At 43.1% G+C, this 25,750-nt stretch overlaps 1 protein-coding gene across 1 annotated transcript in view; it reads left to right on the top strand.

The window, feature by feature from the left end:
* LOC306923989 (intestinal mucin-like protein) overlaps window positions 1-25,750 on the top strand; it is a gene marked incomplete at its 5' end in the record, with an annotated part of 42,063 nt that overhangs the window by 1,800 nt on the left and 14,513 nt on the right. Inside the window, 20 exons of the mRNA XM_079502333.1 lie at window positions 221-360; window positions 2,160-2,331; window positions 2,532-2,770; window positions 4,587-4,773; window positions 7,496-7,676; window positions 8,119-8,297; window positions 8,420-8,489; window positions 8,837-9,051; window positions 9,719-9,858; window positions 11,658-11,829; window positions 12,030-12,268; window positions 14,085-14,271; window positions 17,046-17,226; window positions 17,672-17,850; window positions 17,973-18,042; window positions 19,185-19,312; window positions 20,092-20,123; window positions 20,641-20,830; window positions 21,549-21,650; window positions 22,409-22,449. Of these exons, the coding sequence (XP_079358459.1) occupies window positions 221-360; window positions 2,160-2,331; window positions 2,532-2,770; window positions 4,587-4,773; window positions 7,496-7,676; window positions 8,119-8,297; window positions 8,420-8,489; window positions 8,837-9,051; window positions 9,719-9,858; window positions 11,658-11,829; window positions 12,030-12,268; window positions 14,085-14,271; window positions 17,046-17,226; window positions 17,672-17,850; window positions 17,973-18,042; window positions 19,185-19,312; window positions 20,092-20,123; window positions 20,641-20,830; window positions 21,549-21,650; window positions 22,409-22,449 (3,044 nt within the window). The remainder of the gene's footprint in view (window positions 1-220; window positions 361-2,159; window positions 2,332-2,531; window positions 2,771-4,586; window positions 4,774-7,495; window positions 7,677-8,118; window positions 8,298-8,419; window positions 8,490-8,836; window positions 9,052-9,718; window positions 9,859-11,657; window positions 11,830-12,029; window positions 12,269-14,084; window positions 14,272-17,045; window positions 17,227-17,671; window positions 17,851-17,972; window positions 18,043-19,184; window positions 19,313-20,091; window positions 20,124-20,640; window positions 20,831-21,548; window positions 21,651-22,408; window positions 22,450-25,750) is intronic.

The raw sequence follows: 25,750 nt of genomic DNA on the forward strand, positions 1-25,750 counted from the left end.
ATTGTCAATATTATTTACTCTTAGTTTTAGTCATCATAGCTTAGTTTTCATTTAGTTTTCATCAGTGAAAATAGGTAGTCGACGAACATTGTTTTAGTACTTTGTATTAGTCGACAAAATCAACACTGGACATTTTACGTTCAAACATGTTTGGGATCATTTTAACGTCTACTCTTTTGTGTTTTTAAGTTGCTTCTCTCTCTCTCTCTCTCTCTCTCAGGTACTGTCATCTATAACGTGACTGACGCAGAAGGCTGGTGTGTGGTTGCGTGGTGCGGCTCGTCATGTCGGGTGGAGAGGGAGGTGACGAGATGCAGCGAGCCTCCTCAGAACTGCACTCAACTGGAGCCACCCAGAATGGTATTACAATTTAGGCATTTTTCAGACTCTCTTAATCCTACAACACTAAACATATTTTCTTGTTACGCTATCACTAAACACGGGTATATTTTACCCAATGTAAAATATTCCATAAAAAATATTTCTCATCAAAATATATTGAAGTACAGCAATGCATGGCAACTTGAGCCACTATATTGGCTAAATATTCCTAAAAAAAGAGAAATGGTCCTTTGGTCCACCCATTCCTAACATGTGAGAATGGTCCAGTGAAGGAAAAAAATAAATAAATAAAATATCCATTGTGGGTGTATGGGATTTCTTTCTATCACACTATCACTAGACCCGGGTGAAATTCATCTGAACACATGCCTGTAGAAAAAAACAGGGATGTGGGCAGAGAAACAAACCTACCTTCAATGATGTCACTGAGCATCATGAAGGTACTGAAAGGGCATCATGAAGGTACTGAAAATAATATAATTGTCTGGGTGAAAATCACCCTTGTTTAGTGTTCTAGGGTTAATCCGGAGAGATTTACAGTAAGCAAGAACAGCACATGGTAATACATAACATACATACAAATAGTCGTCAAGGATCATATGTAAGCTAAGAACCTAACAGACAGTGGAATATCTATATGAAGAAACTATGTGTATATACTATAGAGTGCTATGTCTACGTATAATGCTATCTAAGTTACATACGCTGAGCCTTTGCATACGCCTTTAAGGCTAGATAGATAGATCTAACATACTGACAAACAGAACAACCATGAAACAAAAATAATCCTTATATATAAGGCTGGGAGTTATATATGAAGGACAAGAAGTACCCTAAGAGAATAATCCAGAGCATGCGAGATGGGCTTTCCAGGGTCGGAAACTAACTATGACCAGTTAGTGTGAAGATGGAGCCATGATTTAAACTAACTATGACCAGTTAGTGTGAAGATGGAGCCATGATTTAAACTAACTATGACCAGTTAGTGTGAAGATGGAGCAATGATTTAACTAACTATGACCAGTTAGTGTGAAGATGGAGCCATGATTTAAACTAACTATGACCAGTTAGTGTGAAGATGGAGCCATGATTTAACTAACTATGACCAGTTAGTGTGAAGATGGAGCCATGATTTCACTAACTATGACCAGTTAGTGTGAAGATGGAGCCATGATTTAACTAACTATGACCAGTTAGTGTGAAGATGGAGCCATGATTTAACTAACTATGACCAGTTAGTGTGAAGATGGAGCCATGATTTAACTAACTATGACCAGTTAGTGTGAAGATGGAGCCATGATTTAACTAACTATGACCAGTTAGTGTGAAGATGGAGCCATGATTTAAGGTCTTTCCTAAATCTTGCAATGAATGAATGAATGAATGGTTTATTTCAATCTTGTGCCATTGGAACATTACAAGAAGAATCATGTATTAAACTCATTTGACATGATCGAAAAGGTCAAGTGCTACAGGCTAAGATGTAAGACTTCAATGTAGTCACATGTAAACAGAATTGTGTCCACGAGTTGCATGACATGTAGATTTAATACCAGTAGTCAGACACTGTAATAGTCAGACACTGACCGGAAAGGGCAGAGGTTTTCAACAGCATTCCATGTCAAGATACATTATTTATTCGGCACTTTTAGACATTACAAATCTATTCTCTTCCTTATTCCTAAAGGACTATTCATACACTGTTCTGGTGAAGAGGTGACCACCGAAAAGGTGGCCACCTCTTCACCTAAACCTGGAGTATGAATAGGCCTTAACATCTCATCTCATCTCAAATCTATTCTCTTTGTTCCCAACAGGAGGGTGAAACCTGGATGCCAGACAGCTGTAGCACTCAGACATGTTCGGCCGGTCAAGTCGTTACAGAATACCATCCCTGTTCAAGTGTGACCGTACCTGTATGTGAAAATAACTTACAGCCGGTCAAGGTTTATGACGAGTCAGGATGCTGTTTCCAGTACGAATGTAAATGTAAGTTCAAATCGTCACGTAAGCTCTTTCAAACTAAATCTAATTTCAACTAACCTTCACACTAGGGATGGGACGATATGAAAACGAAACACGTCACGATTATTGAGGAAAAGCAAATTGTGATTAAGTCATAAGTGATCCCGTGATGGTCTGTTTGTTTGTGATTATATCGACTTGTTTATTTCATTCATTTATTTCAGGCAACTGCTATGGCTGGGGCGATCCCCACTATGTGACGTTTGATGGACAGTTCTACAGTTTCCAGGGAAATTGCACCTACGTCTTGGTTAAAGAGATTATCTCACGGTACAACTTCACCGTCCTCATCGATAACGAGAGCTGTGGAAGACACGTGTCCTGTCCACGCGCCTTGACGGTCCGTTACAAAACACACGAGGTCACCCTTCGGCAAGAGAGGATCCCAAAGACTGTGAACTTTGTAAGTATTTAGGCCAATTAAATTACATTTTCATCATAGTTTAACCTCTCTGCCAGCTAGCTATTAGCATTCATGAATTTCCCAGTGCCACCATACGCGTTCACTTTAAGAGAGTTTGCGCCCCCCCCCCTCCCCACAATCAACACACACACTTTAGTATCATTGGCACAAGCAGACACTGTTTACCTGTCGCCAGAAGCATTTACATGTTGGGAGCGACGCGGTACAAAGTCACAAATTACATCCGAATGTTGGATTGCAGAATATCCACCAAGGACAGCTCTCCTGGATTCCGACTTATGGAGGTTTGAAAATCCTGCTTGTAACCGAGCAAAACGATGATCAGATTTTACGTCCCATAGCTGGTGGTGACGGGGCATCGCCTTAGCAACCAAGCAACCAAGGACGACAGCAAATGTTCTCTTATAGCGAGAAGCACACCGCATACCTCAAAAGAAAGCTTAATTTGTCCACTCCAATTAAAAAACATTGATTTTACAATCTTCCATTCTGGAGATATTTACCTTTATGTAACATCTGCTTTTGTAGTAACGTACTCTTACAGAAAAGCCGAGCTAGGGGCCGTTTTATGTCGGCCGTTTATCCTATCGTATTTATCCTATACATACTATACATCGAATGAAAGCCCTGAATGTCTACTTTTACGAGGAAAAAAGTACACATTGATCCCATCTACCCTTCATCGGTAATTGGCTTTTGTATGAGCTACAGAATGAGCATAGGGACTGAGGGAACATATCGGGGCTACGTTACTACTGTTTTGTTTATTTTTTATGAAGATGATGATGATGACGGATAGGGTAGGCGCCAGGCGGGCAGATGGAACGATGCGTGTTGTCATTATTTATCCATCTATGTAATGTCTGTCACTGTGTATCGTTCCAACTCGGCTCGCCGAGGGACGGTGGTGTTGCTGACTTGCTGTGCCCCTCCAGTAATTTGCATTGTTCCATCTGACCGCGGCGATGATCATCATCATGAAAAAATAACCGTCCCTCGGCGAACTCGGCGATACAATCCGCGATAGTTTTCTTGTTTGTTCGAGTATGGAGAAGGAAAGGAGACCCGACTTTAGATCCGTGTCCATCATGGAGCCGGAACATGAAACGCCTCCCCTGAAACAAACAGGAGGGAGAGGGAGAAACAGGAGCAGATTGGCAGAGGTGGATACGGATATGAAATGTTATTATGTTGACTGGAGTACGCTCGCATTGGGGCAGCCATTTGTGTGATAGAGACTAGTCTACACTGCGCATTTGTGCCCCTCCCATCCAGTTTTCAGGAAGGGAGGGGAAGAGGCTTTGTTTTTTTTATATCACGTGACCGGATGGTTGTGCGATTAATCAGGGCTGCTTGAGCTATTGTCCGGGTGTGTACAAAGGCGATTGAAAGTAATCAATAAAAACATGCGCTAAACGGACATCTACGTGTCCCGCACCGGACCGTTGGGATTCGAACCACGGAGAAAACTGTTTCCCGCACGCTATTGGTTAAAAGCTGCCGTGGGGCTCAACCATTATATACACAGAGTATACGTTGGGGTCCGTATATAGTATACGGACCCGGTGCAAAAATAATTTAGGAGAATGAAAATGATGTCATTATTCTTAAAGGGCCACCTGGAGTTTTTATGTGGGTAATATGTAAAATTTTACCCACGTAAAATTTCAAATTGTGCTACTGTTATCTACTACAAATACTTGGAACATTGAGTGACTGCAGTTTCTTTCTGCGGTAAAATGTGCCGTTAAGCGAAATTTGATCGATGAATCCATTAACTCTAAATGGCTTTCAGGTGTTTGTCAACGGCAAGCGGTTGGCAACCACAACCTTTTCCAACGATGACTTTACGATAACGAGCAGAGGAATCCATATGCTGTTGAACATCCCGGCCATCGACACTACCGTGATGTTCGGAGCGTTGGCCTTCAGCGTGGACCTGCCTTATCACCTCTTCCACAGCAACACACAGGGACAATGTGGTGAGTAGATGGACCTGCCCCACAGCAACACACAGGGAAAAGGTGGTGAGTAGATGGACCACAGGTACAATATGGTGAGTAGATGGACCACAGGGACAATATGGTGAGTAGATGGACCTGCCCCACAGCAACACACAGGGACAAGGTGGTGAGTAGATGGACCTGCCCCACAGCAACACACAGGGACAAGGTGGTGAGTAGATGGACCACAGGGACGGTATGGTGAGTAGATGGACCACAGGGACAATATGGTGAGTAGATGGACCACAGGGACAATATGGTGAGTAGATGGACAACAGGGACAATGTGGTGCGTAGATGGACCACAGGTACAATGTGGTGAGTAGATGGACCTGCCCCACAGCAACACACAGGGACAATGTGGTGAGTAGATGGACCACAGGGACAATATGTTGAGTAGATGGACCACAGGGACAATATGGTGAGTAGATGGACCACAGGGACAATGTGGTGAGTAGATGGACCTGCCCCACAGCAACACACAGGGACAATGTGGTGAGTAGGGATGGAGCTCGAAACCCAATAGCCCAAAAAACCCAGATAGCAAGCTTATTGAGTGCCTGTTATCAATAAGATTTGGGCTTATCAAGCTTGTTATCGAGTATAGCGGTCCATGATGTCATGTTTAAACAATCAAGACAAGAGGCGATCAAGAAATAACTTGGCACAAACATGTCGCTCTAGAAGTGTATTGATACCTGCCAACCAGCGCTGCCCGGGGAAAATACATGATGCCTTTACAGTGACGCTACACCAGTTAACAACTTCTTCAATATTAGTTTCCAAAAGTAAAAAGGTCAATTGCCTTCTGTCTGTTAGAAAAGTACTGTATATGAAGGCCCTAGTAAAAGATACTGGTTCTGTTTAGAATTTATTGTCGTCTCCCGTCATTCCACAAAATAATAGAAAATGTGCAAATATTGGCCTCGATAAGAACCCAGCTCGATAAGCCTGATCGATAAGCTGCTCGTTATCTAACTATAGATGCATAAAGTCTCTGTGTGTCTGTACGTCTGTATCCACGTAACTCGAGAAACGTTAGCTCCACCGACTTCAAATTCAACACACACGTTCCACACCCCCACAGGGAGTGCAGTGCCCGGTGTCGAGTCGGTCGGGTAGCCGGTTGTCCAGAACAAGCACAAAAGCCTCTTCCTGGGCTCTGGACCTGATCACCTGATCTCCATAATGGAGCTGGCCTGTTCACAATGGACGGTGTTCTGACATCTGCATAGACTCCATGCTTGGGCTTGCCTGACAGAGAACTCCAGGGACACAGACATAATAACTGGGTGGGGCATGCATTTCCAACTTGCATCGTTCCAAGTAGGCAAGTGCCCAATGGGCACCGCTCCAGTCAATAAAAATGAACGAGCTCCATCTCTAGAGGTGAATGAGGGACCCTTGTGGTGATAACATAGCCTGGCTTCAGCCCTGAATCGCTACCATTAAAAGAATATGTCCTGGCGATTCAGGTCTGGTGACCCTGCCTACGGCGGCGTCAGTCTCGATCGAAAATCTGATCGCAGCAGCTGATTGACCATCAGCCCCGTCACTCAACAGCGTATAAGCGTCAAACAACAAACATGGCTGCCCACACTGTGGTGACTCGCAACCGTATCAATCTGGCTATTAAATTGACCTATGATAAATAGTTTCTTTACAGAAATGACAGGTTTTATAAATATCATCATCCGACATATTTTACCGCTTTTGTTTACACGCTAGTAGCGCTCGTTGGCTGTGTTTGTTTGGTTAGCAACCGGGTTAGCCATAGCCACATGATTGACAACAACGTCGTCTGCTTTCGTACTATTCTGATTGGTTGGTATGATTTGAACCAATCGCCGAAGACTGCCGCTTTGACAACGCCCATCCCAGAAACTGCTGCCGTGGGGAGGGCTTTCAGTCTGAATAAGGAAGTGAAACGAAATGAAAATTCAGGTGCATGCTTTTGGTTAGACATACCATTGGTCCGATATCTCAAACCCTCACCCTAACCTTAACCTCCCACGGGCAGCACACCTAAACCTATAACCTTAACCCTCTCCTAACCCTTAACGCACCCCTCACCAACCTTAATCCGGTCGTCTTAACGCACCCCTCACCAACCTTAATCCGGTCGTTTTAACGCACCCCTCACCAACCTTAATCCAGTCGGACCAATGCTATGTCTAACCAATGCTATGTCTAACCAATGCTATGTCTAACGAATGCTATGTCTAACCAAAGTAGGCTCCCCAGTGATAACATTGATCATCTCTAGAGGTGATAACATTGATCAGGTGGAATGAACATAAACTTGTGTACTTAAAGTACCAAAAGTAGACAGTACTCATTATGCAGAATGTCCCATTTCAAGTTTTCAAATGTATACAAATATTTTGAAAATAGCAGATCTACAAGCTCACAATGTGTCTCATCGCATTGTGAGCATGTAGATCGGCTATTTTCAAATGGCCGAAATGTATATAGGACTGTGGTGGTTAATGTATGTTTTGTAATAATAATCAAAATCTAAATAATAAGCAAAGTTTTCAAATAATTGTAGTGGAGTAAAAGTAAAAAATTTGGCTCTGAGATGTAGTGGAGTAGAAGTAAAAGTACTGGAAATACCTCAAAACTGTACTTAGTTACTTTCCACCACCGGAAATGTAACGTTATTATTACAACATATTTGTGTTAACATTTCCGCTCAAAAGGAGTATGCGACAACGACCAGTCCAACGACTGCAGGTCGCCAAACGGGATGGTCCGTTCATCGTGTTCCCAGACTGCTCACGAGTGGCAGGTCGACGACCACAACAACACCTACTGTCAGGAGCCCCCGCCTCCCCCGCCCACAAACTGTACCGCCGACATCTGCCAAATCATCACGAGCAGGTAAGAATTAACAGTGTGACAAACACACCAGGCCGAAATGAATGCCAACATCAAAGAAATCCCAAGATGAAAGCATTGCCAACATCAGAGTAATACCACCATCAAAGCAATGCCAACATCATACATCACATCAAAATAATGCCAAGGAATCCCAAGATCAAACTGTTGCCAACTCAAAGCAATGCCAACATCAAAGTAATGCCAACATCAAAGTAATGCCAACGTCAAAGTAATGCCAACATAAAGTAATGCTAACAACAATCAAAGTAATGCCAACATCACATCAAAGTAATGCCAACATCAAAGGAATCCCAAGATCAAACTATTGACAACAGCAAAGCAATGCCAATATCAAAGTAACGCCAAACATAAGTAATGTATGTTTTAAGCCATGTATGTCAGACTATTAACTACGTACCCGATCTTTCTCTGGGCGCTCCAGTGTTTTCGAGGAGTGCCACAGCGTGGTGCCACCGGACCCGTACCTCCAGGCCTGTGTGTTTGACGTGTGCCACATGCCAGAGCACTCGGTGGGCTGCTCCAGCCTGGAGACGTACGCGCAGGTCTGCGCCCAGGCAGCGGTTTGCGTAGACTGGAGACCGCACACCAACGGAACATGTGGTACTTTAATCTTTGATATAGAATACACTTACTTTAAAAACCCTATTTTAGTTTGCTCGCTGCGGCATCATCGTTTAAAATGTGATTAAGATTAATTTGAATGTCCTCGTCTCTTATTGCAGAATATGAATGTCCAGAGGACAAAGTTTACCGGCCTTGTGGTTCATCTGATCCACCAACATGTGATGCAAGGTGTCTGTCTGTCTGTCTGTCTGTCTGTCTGTCACACACACACACACACACACACACACACACACACACACACACACACACACACACACACACACACACACACACACACACACAGTAGTAGTCGTGCATTTACAGTGATGCTATTAAGGTTAGCACTAAGTTACTGTTTGTAATGCATTTTGTTAGCATGCAGTACTGTTTGTAATGCATGTTGTTAGCATGTACGTAGTTACTGTTTGTAGTGCATCTTGTTAGCATGTAGTTAGAATGCAGTTACTGTTTGTAGTGCATCTTACTGTATGTAGTCAGCATGCAGTTACTTATTATGCATCTTGTTAACCCTTTAGACACAGCGTGGCACAGTGCCAGGGCCAGAGCAGCGATCTGGACCCACGGTGCCAGTTCCAGGAGGGATGTTTCTGCCTCGACGGAACCACGTTGCTCAGCTCCGATTCTGACTCCTGCGTTTCCTCCTGTGAGAACATTACTACCACAACTCCTCAAACTATCACAACTCCTACTAAATGTACCTGCCAGTACAAGGGCCTAACCATCACTCCTGGTATGTTCATCACACGTTACATCTTCACTGTGATACGAAAAGAACACAATCAAAATCTGCTGTCAAAATCAACACTGGAGTGATCCAGTGTTGATTTTGACAGCAAATTTAGATTTTATTTTTAGTCATAGTCTCTTGAATAATTTTAATTTAGTTTTAGAGTCACATTTTAGTCACCTGGAATGTTTTAGTGTTAGTCTAGTTTTAGGCCACTACATATCATACAATTATAGTCGACTAATCTACAGTTGATTTAGTCAACTAAAACGTATTTTGCCAGGCCTTGATGCCATCGTAATGGCTGCTTTTACACCTTTGATCGGTGAACCAATATTTCTCCAGCACTTGCTCCATGTGCGCCGGCCCCTCTAGACCAGAAAGCACGCTGGCTAGGCCAGGCTACTCCCTTCCTAACATTTGAGTCTATAGTTTTTATTTGTTGATGAAATTGTCAATATTATTTACTCTTAGTTTTAGTCATCATAGCTTAGTTTTCATTTAGTTTTCATCAGTGAAAATAGGTAGTCGACGAACATTGTTTTAGTACTTTGTATTAGTCGACAAAATCAACACTGGACATTTTACGTTCAAACATGTTTGGGATCATTTTAACGTCTACTCTTTTGTGTTTTTAAGTTGCTTCTCTCTCTCTCTCTCTCTCTCTCAGGTACTGTCATCTATAACGTGACTGACGCAGAAGGCTGGTGTGTGGTTGCGTGGTGCGGCTCGTCATGTCGGGTGGAGAGGGAGGTGACGAGAGTCAGCGAGCCTCCTCAGAACTGCACTCAACTGGAGCCACCCAGAATGGTATTACAATTTAGGCATTTTTCAGACTCTCTTAATCCTACAACACTAAACATATTTTCTTGTTACGCTATCACTAAACACGGGTATATTTTACCCAATGTAAAATATTCCATAAAAAATATTTCTCATCAAAATATATTGAAGTACAGCAATGCATGGCAACTTGAGCCACTATATTGGCTAAATATTCCTAAAAAAAGAGAAATGGTCCTTTGGTCCACGCATTCCTAACATGTGAGAATGGTCCAGTGAAGGAAAAAAATAAATAAATAAAATATCCATTGTGGGTGTATGGGATTTCTTTCTATCACACTATCACTAGACCCGGGTGAAATTCATCTGAACACATGCCTGTAGAAAAAAACAGGGATGTGGGCAGAGAAACAAACCTACCTTCAATGATGTCACTGAGCATCATGAAGGTACTGAAAGGGCATCATGAAGGTACTGAAAATAATATAATTGTCTGGGTGAAAATCACCCTTGTTTAGTGTTCTAGGGTTAATCCGGAGAGATTTACAGTAAGCAAGAACAGCACATGGTAATACATCACATACATACAAATAGTCGTCAAGGATCATATGTAAGCTAAGAACCTAACAGACAGTGGAATATCTATATGAAGAAACTATGTGTATATACTATAGAGTGCTATGTCTACGTATAATGCTATCTAAGTTACATACGCTGAGCCTTTGCATACGCCTTTAAGGCTAGATAGATAGATCTAACATACTGACAAACAGAACAACCATGAAACAAAAATAATCCTTATATATAAGGCTGGGAGTTATATATGAAGGACAAGAAGTACCCTAAGAGAATAATCCAGAGCATGCGAGATGGGCTTTCCAGGGTCGGAAACTAACTATGACCAGTTAGTGTGAAGATGGAGCCATGATTTAAACTAACTATGACCAGTTAGTGTGAAGATGGAGCCATGATTTAAACTAACTATGACCAGTTAGTGTGAAGATGGAGCAATGATTTAACTAACTATGACCAGTTAGTGTGAAGATGGAGCCATGATTTAAACTAACTATGACCAGTTAGTGTGAAGATGGAGCCATGATTTAACTAACTATGACCAGTTAGTGTGAAGATGGAGCCATGATTTCACTAACTATGACCAGTTAGTGTGAAGATGGAGCCATGATTTAACTAACTATGACCAGTTAGTGTGAAGATGGAGCCATGATTTAACTAACTATGACCAGTTAGTGTGAAGATGGAGCCATGATTTAACTAACTATGACCAGTTAGTGTGAAGATGGAGCCATGATTTAACTAACTATGACCAGTTAGTGTGAAGATGGAGCCATGATTTAAGGTCTTTCCTAAATCTTGCAATGAATGAATGAATGAATGGTTTATTTCAATCTTGTGCCATTGGAACATTACAAGAAGAATCATGTATTAAACTCATTTGACATGATCGAAAAGGTCAAGTGCTACAGGCTAAGATGTAAGACTTCAATGTAGTCACATGTAAACAGAATTGTGTCCACGAGTTGCATGACATGTAGATTTAATACCAGTAGTCAGACACTGTAATAGTCAGACACTGACCGGAAAGGGCAGAGGTTTTCAACAGCATTCCATGTCAAGATACATTATTTATTCGGCACTTTTAGACATTACAAATCTATTCTCTTCCTTATTCCTAAAGGACTATTCATACACTGTTCTGGTGAAGAGGTGACCACCGAAAAGGTGGCCACCTCTTCACCTAAACCTGGAGTATGAATAGGCCTTAACATCTCATCTCATCTCAAATCTATTCTCTTTGTTCCCAACAGGAGGGTGAAACCTGGATGCCAGACAGCTGTAGCACTCAGACATGTTCGGCCGGTCAAGTCGTTACAGAATACCATCCCTGTTCAAGTGTGACCGTACCTGTATGTGAAAATAACTTACAGCCGGTCAAGGTTTATGACGAGTCAGGATGCTGTTTCCAGTACGAATGTAAATGTAAGTTCAAATCGTCACGTAAGCTCTTTCAAACTAAATCTAATTTCAACTAACCTTCACACTAGGGATGGGACGATATGAAAACGAAACACGTCACGATTATTGAGGAAAAGCAAATTGTGATTAAGTCATAAGTGATCCCGTGATGGTCTGTTTGTTTGTGATTATATCGACTTGTTTATTTCATTCATTTATTTCAGGCAACTGCTATGGCTGGGGCGATCCCCACTATGTGACGTTTGATGGACAGTTCTACAGTTTCCAGGGAAATTGCACCTACGTCTTGGTTAAAGAGATTATCTCACGGTACAACTTCACCGTCCTCATCGATAACGAGAGCTGTGGAAGACACGTGTCCTGTCCACGCGCCTTGACGGTCCGTTACAAAACACACGAGGTCACCCTTCGGCAAGAGAGGATCCCAAAGACTGTGAACTTTGTAAGTATTTAGGCCAATTAAATTACATTTTCATCATAGTTTAACCTTTCTCTGCCAGCTAGCTATTAGCATTCATGAATTTCCCAGTGCCACCATACGCGTTCACTTTAAGAGAGTTTGCGCCCCCCCCTCCCCACAATCAACACACACACTTTAGTATCATTGGCACAAGCAGACACTGTTTACCTGTCGCCAGAAGCATTTACATGTTGGGAGCGACGCGGTACAAAGTCACAAATTACATCCGAATGTTGGATTGCAGAATATCCACCAAGGACAGCTCTCCTGGATTCCGACTTATGGAGGTTTGAAAATCCTGCTTGTAACCGAGCAAAACGATGATCAGATTTTACGTCCCATAGCTGGTGGTGACGGGGCATCGCCATAGCAACCAAGCAACCAAGGATGACAGCAAATGTTCTCTTATAGCGAGAAGCACACCGCATACCTCAAAAGAAAGCTTAATTTGTCCACTCCAATTAAAAAACATTGATTTTACAATCTTCCATTCTGGAGATATTTACCTTTATGTAACATCTGCTTTTGTAGTAACGTACTCTTACAGAAAAGCCGAGCTAGGGGCCGTTTTATGTCGGACGTTTATCCTATCGTATTTATCCTATACATACTATACATCGAATGAAAGCCCTGAATGTCTACATTTACGAGGAAAAAAGTACACATTGATCCCATCTACCCTTCATCGGTAATTGGCTTTTGTATGAGCTAAAGAATGAGCATAGGGACTGAGGGAACATATCGGGGCTACGTTACTACTGTTTTGTTTATTTTTTATGAAGATGATGATGATGACGGATAGGGTAGGCGCCAGGCGGGCAGATGGAACGATGCGTGTTGTCATTATTTATCCATCTATGTAATGTCTGTCACTGTGTATCGTTCCAACTCGGCTCGCCGAGGGACGGTGGTGTTGCTGACTTGCTGTGCCCCTCCAGTAATTTGCATTGTTCCATCTGACCGCGGCGATGATCATCATCATGAAAAAATAACCGTCCCTCGGCGAACTCGGCGATACAATCCGCGATAGTTTTCTTGTTTGTTCGAGTATGGAGAAGGAAAGGAGACCCGACTTTAGATCCGTGTCCATCATGGAGCCGGAACATGAAACGCCTCCCCTGAAACAAACAGGAGGGAGAGGGAGAAACAGGAGCAGATTGGCAGAGGTGGATACGGATATGAAATGTTATTATGTTGACTGGAGTACGCTCGCATTGGGGCAGCCATTTGTGTGATAGAGACTAGTCTACACTGCGCATTTGTGCCCCTCCCATCCAGTTTTCAGGAAGGGAGGGGAAGAGGCTTTGTTTTTTTTATATCACGTGACCGGATGGTTGTGCGATTAATCAGGGCTGCTTGAGCTATTGTCCGGGTGTGTACAAAGGCGATTGAAAGTAATCAATAAAAACATGCGCTAAACGGACATCTACGTGTCCCGCTCCGGACCGTTGGGATTCGAACCACGGAGAAAACTGTTTCCCGCACGCTATTGGTTAAAAGCTGCCGTGGGGCTCAACCATTATATACACAGAGTATACGTTGGGGTCCGTATATAGTATACGGACCCGGTGCAAAAATAATTTAGGAGAATGAAAATGATGTCATTATTCTTAAAGGGCCACCTGGAGTTTTTATGTGGGTAATATGTAAAATTTTACCCACGTAAAATTTCAAATTGTGCTACTGTTATCTACTACAAATACTTGGAACATTGAGTGACTGCAGTTTCTTTCTGCGGTAAAATGTGCCGTTAAGCGAAATTTGATCGATGAATCCATTAACTCTAAATGGCTTTCAGGTGTTTGTCAACGGCAAGCGGTTGGCAACCACAACCTTTTCCAACGATGACTTTACGATAACGAGCAGAGGAATCCATATGCTGTTGAACATCCCGGCCATCGACACTACCGTGATGTTCGGAGCGTTGGCCTTCAGCGTGGACCTGCCTTATCACCTCTTCCACAGCAACACACAGGGACAATGTGGTGAGTAGATGGACCTGCCCCACAGCAACACACAGGGAAAAGGTGGTGAGTAGACGGACCACAGGTACAATATGGTGAGTAGATGGACCACAGGGACAATATGGTGAGTAGATGGACCTGCCCCACAGCAACACACAGGGACAAGGTGGTGAGTAGATGGACCACAGGGACGGTATGGTGAGTAGATGGACCACAGGGACAATATGGTGAGTAGATGGACCACAGGGACAATATGGTGAGTAGATGGACCACAGGGACGGTATGGTGAGTAGATGGACCACAGGGACAATATGGTGAGTAGATGGACCACAGGGACAATATGGTGAGTAGATGGACAACAGGGACAATGTGGTGCGTAGATGGACCACAGGTACAATGTGGTGAGTAGATGGACCTGCCCCACAGCAACACACAGGGACAATGTGGTGAGTAGATGGACCACAGGGACAATATGTTGAGTAGATGGACCACAGGGACAATATGGTGAGTAGATGGACCACAGGGACAATGTGGTGAGTAGATGGACCTGCCCCACAGCAACACACAGGGACAATGTGGTGAGTAGGGATGGAGCTCGAAACCCAATAGCCCAAAAAACCCAGATAGCAAGCTTATTGAGTGCCTGTTATCAATAAGATTTTGGCTTATCAAGCTTGTTATCGAGCATAGCGGTCCATGATGTCATGTTTAAACAATCAAGACAAGAGGCGATCAAGAAATAACTTGGCACAAACATGTCGCTCTAGAAGTGTATTGATACCTGCCAACCAGCGCTGCCCGGGGGAAATAAATGATGCCTTTACAGTGACGCTACACCAGTTAACAACTTCTTCAATATTAGTTTCCAAAAGTAAAAAGGTCAATTGCCTCTGTTAGAAAAGTACTGTATATGAAGGCCCTAGTAAAAGATACTGGTTCTGTTTAGAATTTATTGTCGTCTCCCGTCATTCCACAAAATAATAGAAAATGTGCAAATATTGGCCTCGATAAGAACCCGGCTCGATAAGCCTGATCGATAAGCTGCTCGTTATCTAACTATAGATGCATAAAGTCTCTGTGTGTCTGTACGTCTGTATCCACGTAACTCGAGAAACGTTAGCTCCACCGACTTCAAATTCAACACACACGTTCCACACCCCCACAGGGAGTGCAGTGCCCGGTGTCGAGTCGGTCGGGTAGCCGGTTGTCCAGAACAAGCACAAAAGCCTCTTCCTGGGCTCTGGACCTGATCACCTGATCTCCATAATGGAGCTGGCCTGTTCACAATGGACGGTGTTCTGACATCTGCATAGACTCCATGCTTGGGCTTGCCTGACAGAGAACTCCAGGGACACAGACATAATAACTGGGTGGGGCATGCATTTCCAACTTGCATCGTTCCAAGTAGGCAAGTGCCCAATGGGCACCGCTCCAGTCAATAAAAATGAACGAGCTCCATCTCTAGAGGTGAATGAGGGACCCTTGTGGTGATAACATAGCTTGGCTTCAGCCCTGAATCGCTACCATTAAAAGAATATGTCCTGGCGATTCAGGTCTGGTGACTCTGCCTACGGCGGCGTCAGTCTCGATCGAAAATCTGATCGCAGCAGCTGATTGGCCATCAGCCCCGTCACTCAACAGCGTATAAGCGTCAAACAACAAACATGGCTGCCCACACTGTGGTGACTCGCAACCGTATCAATCTGGCTATTAAATTGACCTATGATAAATAGTTTCTTTACAGAAATGACAGGTTTTATAAATATCTTCATCCGACATATTTTACCGCTTTTGTTTACACGCTAGTAGCGCTCGTTGGCTGTGTTTGTTTGGTTAGCAACCGGGTTAGCCATAGCCACATGATTGACAACAACGTCGTCTGCTTTCGTACTATTCTGATTGGTTGGTATGATTTGAACCAATCGCCGAAGACTGCCGCTTTGACAACGCCCATCCCAGAAACTGCTGCCGTGGGGAGGGCTTTCAGTCTGAATAAGGAAGTGAAACGAAATGAAAATTCAGTGTCAGGCTAGTGATAACAGGTGCATGCTTTTGGTTAGACATACCATTGGTCCGATATCTCAAACCCTCACCCTAACCTTAACCTCCCACGGGCAGCACACCTAAACCTATAACCTTAACCCTCTCCCAACCCTTAACACACCCCTCACCAACCTTAATCCGGTCGTCTTAACGCACCCCTCACCAACCTTAATCCGGTCGTTTTAACGCACCCCTCACCAACCTTAATCCAGTCGGACCAATGCTATGTCTAACCAATGCTATGTCTAACCAATGCTATGTCTAACGAATGCTATGTCTAACCAAAGTAGGCTCCCCAGTGATAACATTGATCTAGAGGTGATAACATTGATCAGGTGGAATGAACATAAACTTGTGTACTTAAAGTACCAAAAGTAGACAGTACTCATTATGCAGAATGTCCCATTTCAAGTTTTCAAATGTATACAAATATTTTGAAAATAGCAGATCTACAAGCTCACAATGTGTCTCATCGCATTGTGAGCATGTAGATCGGCTATTTTCAAATGGCCGAAATGTATATAGGACTGTGGTGGTTAATGTATGTTTTGTAATAATAATCAAAATCTAAATAATAAGCAAAGTTTTCAAATAATTGTAGTGGAGTAAAAGTAAAAAATGTGGCTCTGAGATGTAGTGGAGTAGAAGTAAAAGTACTGGAAATACCTCAAAACTGTACTTAGTTACTTTCCACCACCGGAAATGTAACGTTATTATTACAACATATTTGTGTTAACATTTCCGCTCAAAAGGAGTATGCGACAACGACCAGTCCAACGACTGCAGGTCGCCAAACGGGATGGTCCGTTCATCGTGTTCCCAGACTGCTCACGAGTGGCAGGTCGACGACCACAACAACACCTACTGTCAGGAGCCCCCGCCTCCCCCGCCCACAAACTGTACCGCCGACATCTGCCAAATCATCACGAGCAGGTAAGAATTAACAGTGTGACAAACACACCAGGCCGAAATGAATGCCAACATCAAAGGAATCCCAAGATGAAAGCATTGCCAACATCAGAGTAATACCACCATCAAAGCAATGCCAACATCATACATCACATCAAAATAATGCCAAGGAATCCCAAGATCAAACTGTTGCCAACTCAAAGCAATGCCAACATCAAAGTAATGCCAACATCAAAGTAATGCTGCCAACGTCAAAGTAATGCCAACATAAAGTAATGCTAACAACAATCAAAGTAATGCCAACATCACATCAAAGTAATGCCAACATCAAAGGAATCCCAAGATCAAACTATTGACAACAGCAAAGCAATGCCAATATCAAAGTAACGCCAAACATAAGTAATGTATGTTTTAAGCCATGTATGTCAGACTATTAACTACGTACCCGATCTTTCTCTGGGCGCTCCAGTGTTTTCGAGGAGTGCCACAGCGTGGTGCCACCGGACCCGTACCTCCAGGCCTGTGTGTTTGACGTGTGCCACATGCCAGAGCACTCGGTGGGCTGCTCCAGCCTGGAGACGTACGCGCGGGTCTGCGCCCAGGCAGCGGTTTGCGTAGACTGGAGACCGCACACCAACGGAACATGTGGTACTTTAACCTTTGATATAGAATACACTTACTTTAAAAACCCTATTTTAGTTTGCTCGCTGCGGCAACATCGTTTAAAATGTGATTAAGATTAATTTGAATGTCCTCGTCTCTTATTGCAGAATATGAATGTCCAGAGGACAAAGTTTACCGGCCTTGTGGTTCATCTGATCCACCAACATGTGATGCAAGGTGTCTGTCTGTCTGTCTGTCTGTCTGTCTGTCTGTCTGTCTGTCTGTCGCACGCACGCACGCACGCACGCACGCACGCACGCACGCACACACACACACACACACACACACACACACACACACACACACACACACACACACACACACACACACACACACACACAGTAGTAGTAGTAGTAAGGGCATTTTATCAGGTATTTGACCAATCTGGGAACTAAATCGTTACCAAGAAATTTCTTTACCAATGTGTTTCTAAAGGTGTCTAATAACATGTACTAAAAGTTTGAAATTCAACTCCCGTGGGAAATTGAGTTATTAGCATAATATGTGACCATACCCATAACATCCTATATAAGGCAAAAAAGTCCAAATTTCATCATGCTTTAAGTAGCATGTGACATATGAAACTAGGGGGTTTTCATGATTCTGAATCCATTCCAAGCATTAGTTTTGCACAAAAAACACTCCTTGGGAGGAAACCGGCCTCACAAACGTGATGAGGTCAGCACATTTGGTCAAGTGGATATGGCCTAATTTAGCCCAAGGAGTGGGCAAAACTAATGCTTGGAATGGATTCAGAATCATGAAAACCCCCTAGTTTCATATGTCACATGCTACTTAAAGAATGATGAAATTTTGACTTTTTTGCCTTATATAGGATGTTAAGGGTATGGTCACATATTAAGCTAATAACTCAATTTCCCACGGGAGTTGAATTTCAAACTTTTAGTACATGTTATTAGACACCTTTAGAAACACATTGGTGAAGAGATTTCTTGGTAACGATTTAGTTCCCAGATTTGCATAGATTTCTCTTACTATAGTGTATTTACAGTGATGCTATTAAGGTTAGCACTAAGTTACTGTTTGTAATGCATTTTATTAGCATGCAGTACTGTTTGTAATGCATCTTGTTAGCATGTAGTTAGAATGTAGTTACTGTTTGTAGTGCATCTTGTTAGCATGTAGTTAGAATGTAGTTACTGTTTGTAGTGCATCTTGTTAGCATGTAGTTAGAATGCAGTTACTGTTTGTAGTGCATCTTGTTAGCATGTAGTTAGAATGCAGTTACTGTTTGTAGTGCATCTTACTGTATGTAGTCAGCATGTAGTTACTTATTATGCATCTTGTTAACCCTTTAGACACAGCGTGGCACAGTGCCAGGGCCAGAGCAGCGATCTGGACCCACGGTGCCAGTTCCAGGAGGGATGTTTCTGCCTCGACGGAACCACGTTGCTCAGCTCCGATTCTGACTCCTGCGTTTCCTCCTGTGAGAACATTATGGCCTTCATTCATTCACATGTATTGTCTCTCTAAGACAGTGCTTTTCAACCCTTTCCATATCGAAGTCCAATATATTATTGGTCATCTGAGCCACGGACCACCATTTTATGACATTTAGCCTCTCAGACCCAAGACTAAAGAATATGTTGTTGTCGTTGGATAAGATTTTGTCCACAATTCCATGCTGTATTGATGTTGGTACCATTAGGAGAGATAACGATCAGAATAACAATTCTTCTACATTCTCTAATTGTGTAGATTCTTGTAAATTAAGTAATGCACATGTTTAACAATATATAATGTAACTCTTGAGAGCGTGAACTGAAACCAAATGGACCCGAACGGATCCATTTGGTTTAATTTTAAGCTCAAGAGTTAAATATCTAGATATAACTATAAGGGTCCATTTGGTTACCAACTCTCCGGACCACTGGTTGAGAACCACAGATTTACATGTTTGTCTCTCTAACAGTGCATTTTAACAGTGGGCGATAGCCAGACGAATTTTCCGGAAGTGCATTATTTGTCAATAAGACCCTACTGGCGATAGCAGGCGAACAGGCGATGGTCGAAAAGTGAAAAGATTCATAATGTATATTTTTGGCGACATCGTCCGGCGATAGCAGGCGATTAGGCGATAGCCAATGAAATGCATATGTCGCTCACCGTTGTTCCCCCGCTGTTAAAACGCACTGTAAGAGAAGAAATACATCAAATGAAGTTCCAGTGAAAACAATCACCTGATTCTTCTTCTTTCTGTTTAAGGTTGCATTGGACCTGATGGCCAACCTAAAGAGGTACAGTACTCAGCTGTATGACTATTTGTATGTCACAGATCACCAAGCCTAATGTACATGCCATGATCCTATCACACTACATTACTTATTACAGTACATTTTTATCCCACAATTGTGTAACCCATTTTTCGCCTATGGTGCCAATTGCCTAAGCTGTAATCCTGGGCAATACTCTTTCTGCCAACCTTGGGGAGAGCCCCAAACTGAGGTCATGCTTCCTTCAATGCATAAGGAGTGATCAGGCCGCATCTTATCACCTGAAGGGGGGGGGGGGGGGGGGCGGAGGGGCCGGGTCCCATTTTTTACAGTCTTTGATATGACCCAGCAGGGGTTTGAACCCCGACCTCCCAGTCTCAGGGCGGACACTCTTAACCACAAGGCCACTGTCTGACTCTGATATGGTGATGGTTTAACCCATTTTTCCGATTGTTTAATAATCCATATTTCCGATGGCTTAATCCATATTTCTGATGGCTTAATCCATATTTATGATGGCTTAATCCATATATCAATGCAGTATGGTGATTGGTGGAGCAGCGGCTGCTCAAACTGCACGTGTGACGACGCCAGCGATGCGGTCCAGTGCCGTCCGATACTGTGTGAGCACCCCTCGCACGTGTGGTGTGACCATGACTACACAGACGGATGGGTACCGGTCACCTACTGCGACTGTAGTACTGGCTACTGCTGTGAGAGTGTACGCTGTGGTGAGTAATACTACTACTACTACTACTACTACTACTACTACTACTGGGTACCGGTCACCTACTGCGACTTTAGTACTGGCTACTGCTGTGAGTGTACGCTGTGGTGAGTAATACTACTACTACTACTGGGTACCGGTCACCTACTGCGACTGTAGTACTGGTCGTCCAAAAGATACAATATTTTCATGTTTTCGGACGATGTTCCTCCGCCCACATTTCGACTATCGCCTCTTCGCTATCGCCGGTATTGCCAGTAGGGTCCCGTAGAGTCTACGGCGTAGACAAATAACGCACAATACGCCAGGCTGTCGCCCCCTGTTTAAACGTACTGCAATACGCACTCATCTCGCATACATCTCTAGCATGCGCCCATCGCTATATAGACCACACACACACACACACACACACACACACACACACACACACACACACCCCAAATGTGCAGAATCGCTGCAGAAATGTGCACACATCTTTAATGCCTTTTAAAGGCACATTTCACCGCTGCAAGAAACTGCAGTCACTCAATGTTAATAGTATTTGTAGTAGATAACAGTAGCACAATTGGAAATTTGCACCCTATGGCCAGGAAAATAAGAAAAATGTTGGCAACTACATTCCTATTTCATAAGACATGCAGTATATCTCCTTTCCCAACAGAATGTAATAAGTACTCATAGTACCAACAAAATGTAATAAGTACTGTCTCCTTTCCCAACAGAATGTGATAAAAGTCTGTGTTCACCAAAGTGTGAGCTCGGGTTCAAACCGGTGATCAACCGGAGTCAATGGCTTAACAGATGCTGTTCCGACTACACCTGTGGTAAGACCCTTCGCCACACAGTGTGAGCTTGTATCTGCTATTTTAAATAAAAAAGTATTTTTGACCTGAAGTCAGCTTGTGTGGTACCTGGCCTTACTATAATCATGACCTGAGGTCAGCTTGTATGGTACCTGGCCTTACTACATCTACAGTCATGATCTGAAGCCAGCTTGTGTGGTACCTGGCCTTACTACAGTCATGACCTGAAGTCAGCTTGTGTGGTACCTGGCCTTACTATAGTTATGACCTGAGGTCAGCGTGTGGTACCTGGCCTTACAGTCATGACCTGAAGTCAGCTTGTGTGGTACCTGGCCTAACTATAGTTATGACCTGAGGTCAGCTTGTGTGGTACCTGGCCTTACTACAGTCATAACCTGAAGTCAGCTTGTGTGGTACCTGGCCTTACTACAGTCATGACCTGAAGTCAGCTTGTGTGGTACCTGGCCTTACTACAGTCATGACCTGAAGTCAGCTTGTGTGGTTGCTGGCCTTACTACAGTCATGACCTGAAGTCAGCTTGTGTGGTACCTGGCCTTACTACAGTCATGACCTGAAGTCAGCTTGTGTGGTTGCTGGCCTTAATAGAGTCATGTGAGTGTTAAGTGCAGTACTTGAGTAAATTTACTTTCCACTTAAAGTTGCAAAGTGCAGCTTTAAATGTGTGACAACAACATAAATATGTAATGGATTCTATTGTTTCATTTAAATTTTATTCAGTGAAATAATGGATTCTATTGTTGTATTTTCTTTTTATTCAGTGCCAAAGGGTGTCTGTGTCTTCAACAACACAGAGTACATGGTAAGCAAGTCTGGATATGAGAGGCTTTCAAAAAGATTCACTTCTTTACAAGACATCATAACTGTATACGTTGCAATTATAGCATATCACGTGCCACTGAACTACGTGTGGAGTATTGATTTTGACAGGAAATTTTGGCAGATTTTAGACGTGGTTTGCATGCTGAAAAATAGGCGATCTACAAGCTCACAACGTGTCGCATCGCGACGCGTTGTGAGCTTGTAGATTGGCTATAGAGCGCCGAAGTCCTGACATCACTCCCTCGTCCCCTCGATTCCCCTGGTTCACGGAAGTAATTTCTCTATGGAGAATAACATGGGCTCATCTTAAAATCGTTTCATATAAGCGTTGTGGTCCAAAAATAAACAAGCTGTCTCTGCGTTATTGTCAGGGAGGTGTCTCTGTATCGTTTGCGATAGTCAGTCACTCATTCATATCTATTATACATTTGAAAAGGTGTCCCCAAAGCCCGAACCACGAAAAGAAAGTCACCAGCTACTACGTCACTGACACGCTGCAACACGCTGCAACACACACTGCAACAACACACTAACACGTCACACACTTACCCTCCGCGTCGTTCGTTCCCTATCTCCTAATGTCGCGCCGCTCGGCCACACTCCACACCACCCGCGTAAAAATTGTCATCGCACTGCCACTAAAGCCGGCTCCCGTCCACACTCGCAAACAATATCAATATAAATAATAAACACAAACACGCCACAAGCACCGACACCCCCGCCTAATTTGTTGCCACGTCTATGAAAACAAGCCCAGAACAAATGCCATTCAACACGCTACTTACAACTCGCTTACAATTCGCAGACCTGGCAACACTGCATCCCGTGATTCCACTCTTTTCATTGGCTGCGCCGCCAACATTGTCAAACATTGTTGCCACGTCTATGTAAACAAGGCCGCAAACCCTGACTTCCTACAGCCTACAGCCTATACTTTCACACACTACCATTCGCTTACAATACGTGGACCTGGCAACACTACATCACCCCTTCCCAATGGCTCAAAACCCCACCACGTGACCCACGTGTGTTTCGTGTTACCTTTCACACTTCCGGAAACACTACCGGAAGTTACACGGTACACACACACACACACGCACACACACACACACACACACACACACACACACACACGTGCGTGCGCGCGCGCACACACACACACACGCACACACACACACACACACACACAGTGTACAGCCTGCCGGAAACCAAAAGTAGAAGAAGACGAAGAACAACAACACAGGTTCTACACTGATTCTAACTTGGATGGAGAGCGCCGCGATTACATACACAGTTACAATCATGCAAACACGACCGCGTCGACACCTGGCGTGGTACAATCGGGACGAACCGAGGCGCATATATGGATAACAACAACAACACTACACGCACACGCTGCAACAACGCGCTGCAACACAAAACGTAAGTCACGTATGTAACTATGGTTCTATGAATCCTGGATGACTGCTTAACACTGGATGATTGGCGTCCAGTGTTAAGCACTGCCTCTGGCAGTCAGTAAGGATGAAATAGAACAGCTGTGTACAACGCAGTGTCACTGCAGACACGTGTGTGTGTGTGGTGTGTGCGTGCGTGCGTGCGCGGGGGGGGGGGGGGGGGATTTTGGATCGCCTCGCGATGCAGCTGAAATGGCACACACACACACACACACACACGCCACAAAACGCTAATAATAATAATAATAATACACAATTAGAACACTACACTAATCATAACAACAGTACAGAACAGTACAGTACACATGAGTACAGTACAGAAAGAAAGCTCACATCAGAATATTAATCCATGTAATAATAATAATAATAATAAAACATAATAACACAACACTAATAACTATAATATCAACAGTACAGAGAACAGTACAGTACATCAGAATATTAATCCATGTAATAATAATAATAACAATAAATAAGCACACAACACTAATAACAGTACAGAGAACAGTACAGTACACATGAGTACAGTACAGTACAGTATACTGTTCCTGCGCCTTGCCATGCTCTCTTTCAATCATAATAATAATAATAAATAACAACACTACACTAATAACAACAATAATATCAACAATACAGCGAACACTACAGTACACATGAGTACAGTACAGTACAGAAAGAAAGCTCACATCAGAATATTAATCCATGTAATAATAATAATAATAATAATAATAAATAATAACACAACACTACTAACTATAATATCAACAGTACAGAGAACAGTACAGTACAGTACATCAGAATATTAATCCATGTAATAATAATAATAATAAAAAACACTAATACAACAGTACAGAGAACAGTACAGTACAGTACACATGACTACAGTACAGTACAAAGACTTACAGTACAGTACAGTACAGTATACTGTTCCTGCGCCTTGCCATGCTCGCTTTCATACGCACATACACAAAACCAAACAGGGCCACTCAGCCAGCTTGGCAACTTTGCGCTTTCCAAGCAAATGCATAAATGAAAACATCATGGGTTGCCATTGCCTTCTTCCCATTTGCGACGCATCGCGTTCGGATGAGCGGGCCGAAGGCCCGCGAAATTCTAGTATGATACAGTCTGTTTCTAGCAAAAATGTAACTAATTCAGTTGATTCTTCATATCCATATGAGTGAAGCGGCCTAGATGGTTTGTTTATTTTTCAAACAGTTATTATATGAGGCGATCTAAAATCCCCCTATGGGGATTACAATGCAAATAAAGTAGTACATGAACCTGTGGATTTGCGCCCTCTACCGATATTGACGTCAGACTTCGGTGCTCTATTTTCAGCATGCAAACCAAGCAAAAAATGACTTGTCTTTTAGTTCTACTGGATTTCTTCTCCACTAGTCCCTCGCCGACATTTTAGTCTAGTTTTTATTTGTTGACAAATTTGCCAGTATATTTACTCATTGTCGCTTTAGTTATTATTTAGTTTTCTGCATTGAAAAAAGGTAGCTGACGACAGCATTCAACAGAATTCACCACTAGCCTAGTTGTGTGTAGGTCTGCACTGCAGGGGGCGCTGTCTGGCACCTTGTGTGTGATACAGATAGAATGATTGTTTTTCCAGCCTGGTGTAGAGGTTGTTAGAGTGATTGTTTTCTGGTGTAGAGGTTAAAGAGTGATTGTTTTCTGGTGTGGAGGTTGTTAGAGTGATTGTTTTCTGGTGTAGAGGTTGTTAGAGTGATTGTTTTCTGGTGTAGAGGTTGTTAGAGTGATTGTTTTCTGGTGTGGAGGTTGTTAGAGTGATTGTTTCCTGGTGTGGAGGTT

The sequence above is a fragment of the Electrona antarctica genome (assembly GCF_951216825.1).
Source record: "Electrona antarctica genome assembly, chromosome: 5".
NCBI lineage: Eukaryota > Metazoa > Chordata > Actinopteri > Myctophiformes > Myctophidae > Electrona > Electrona antarctica.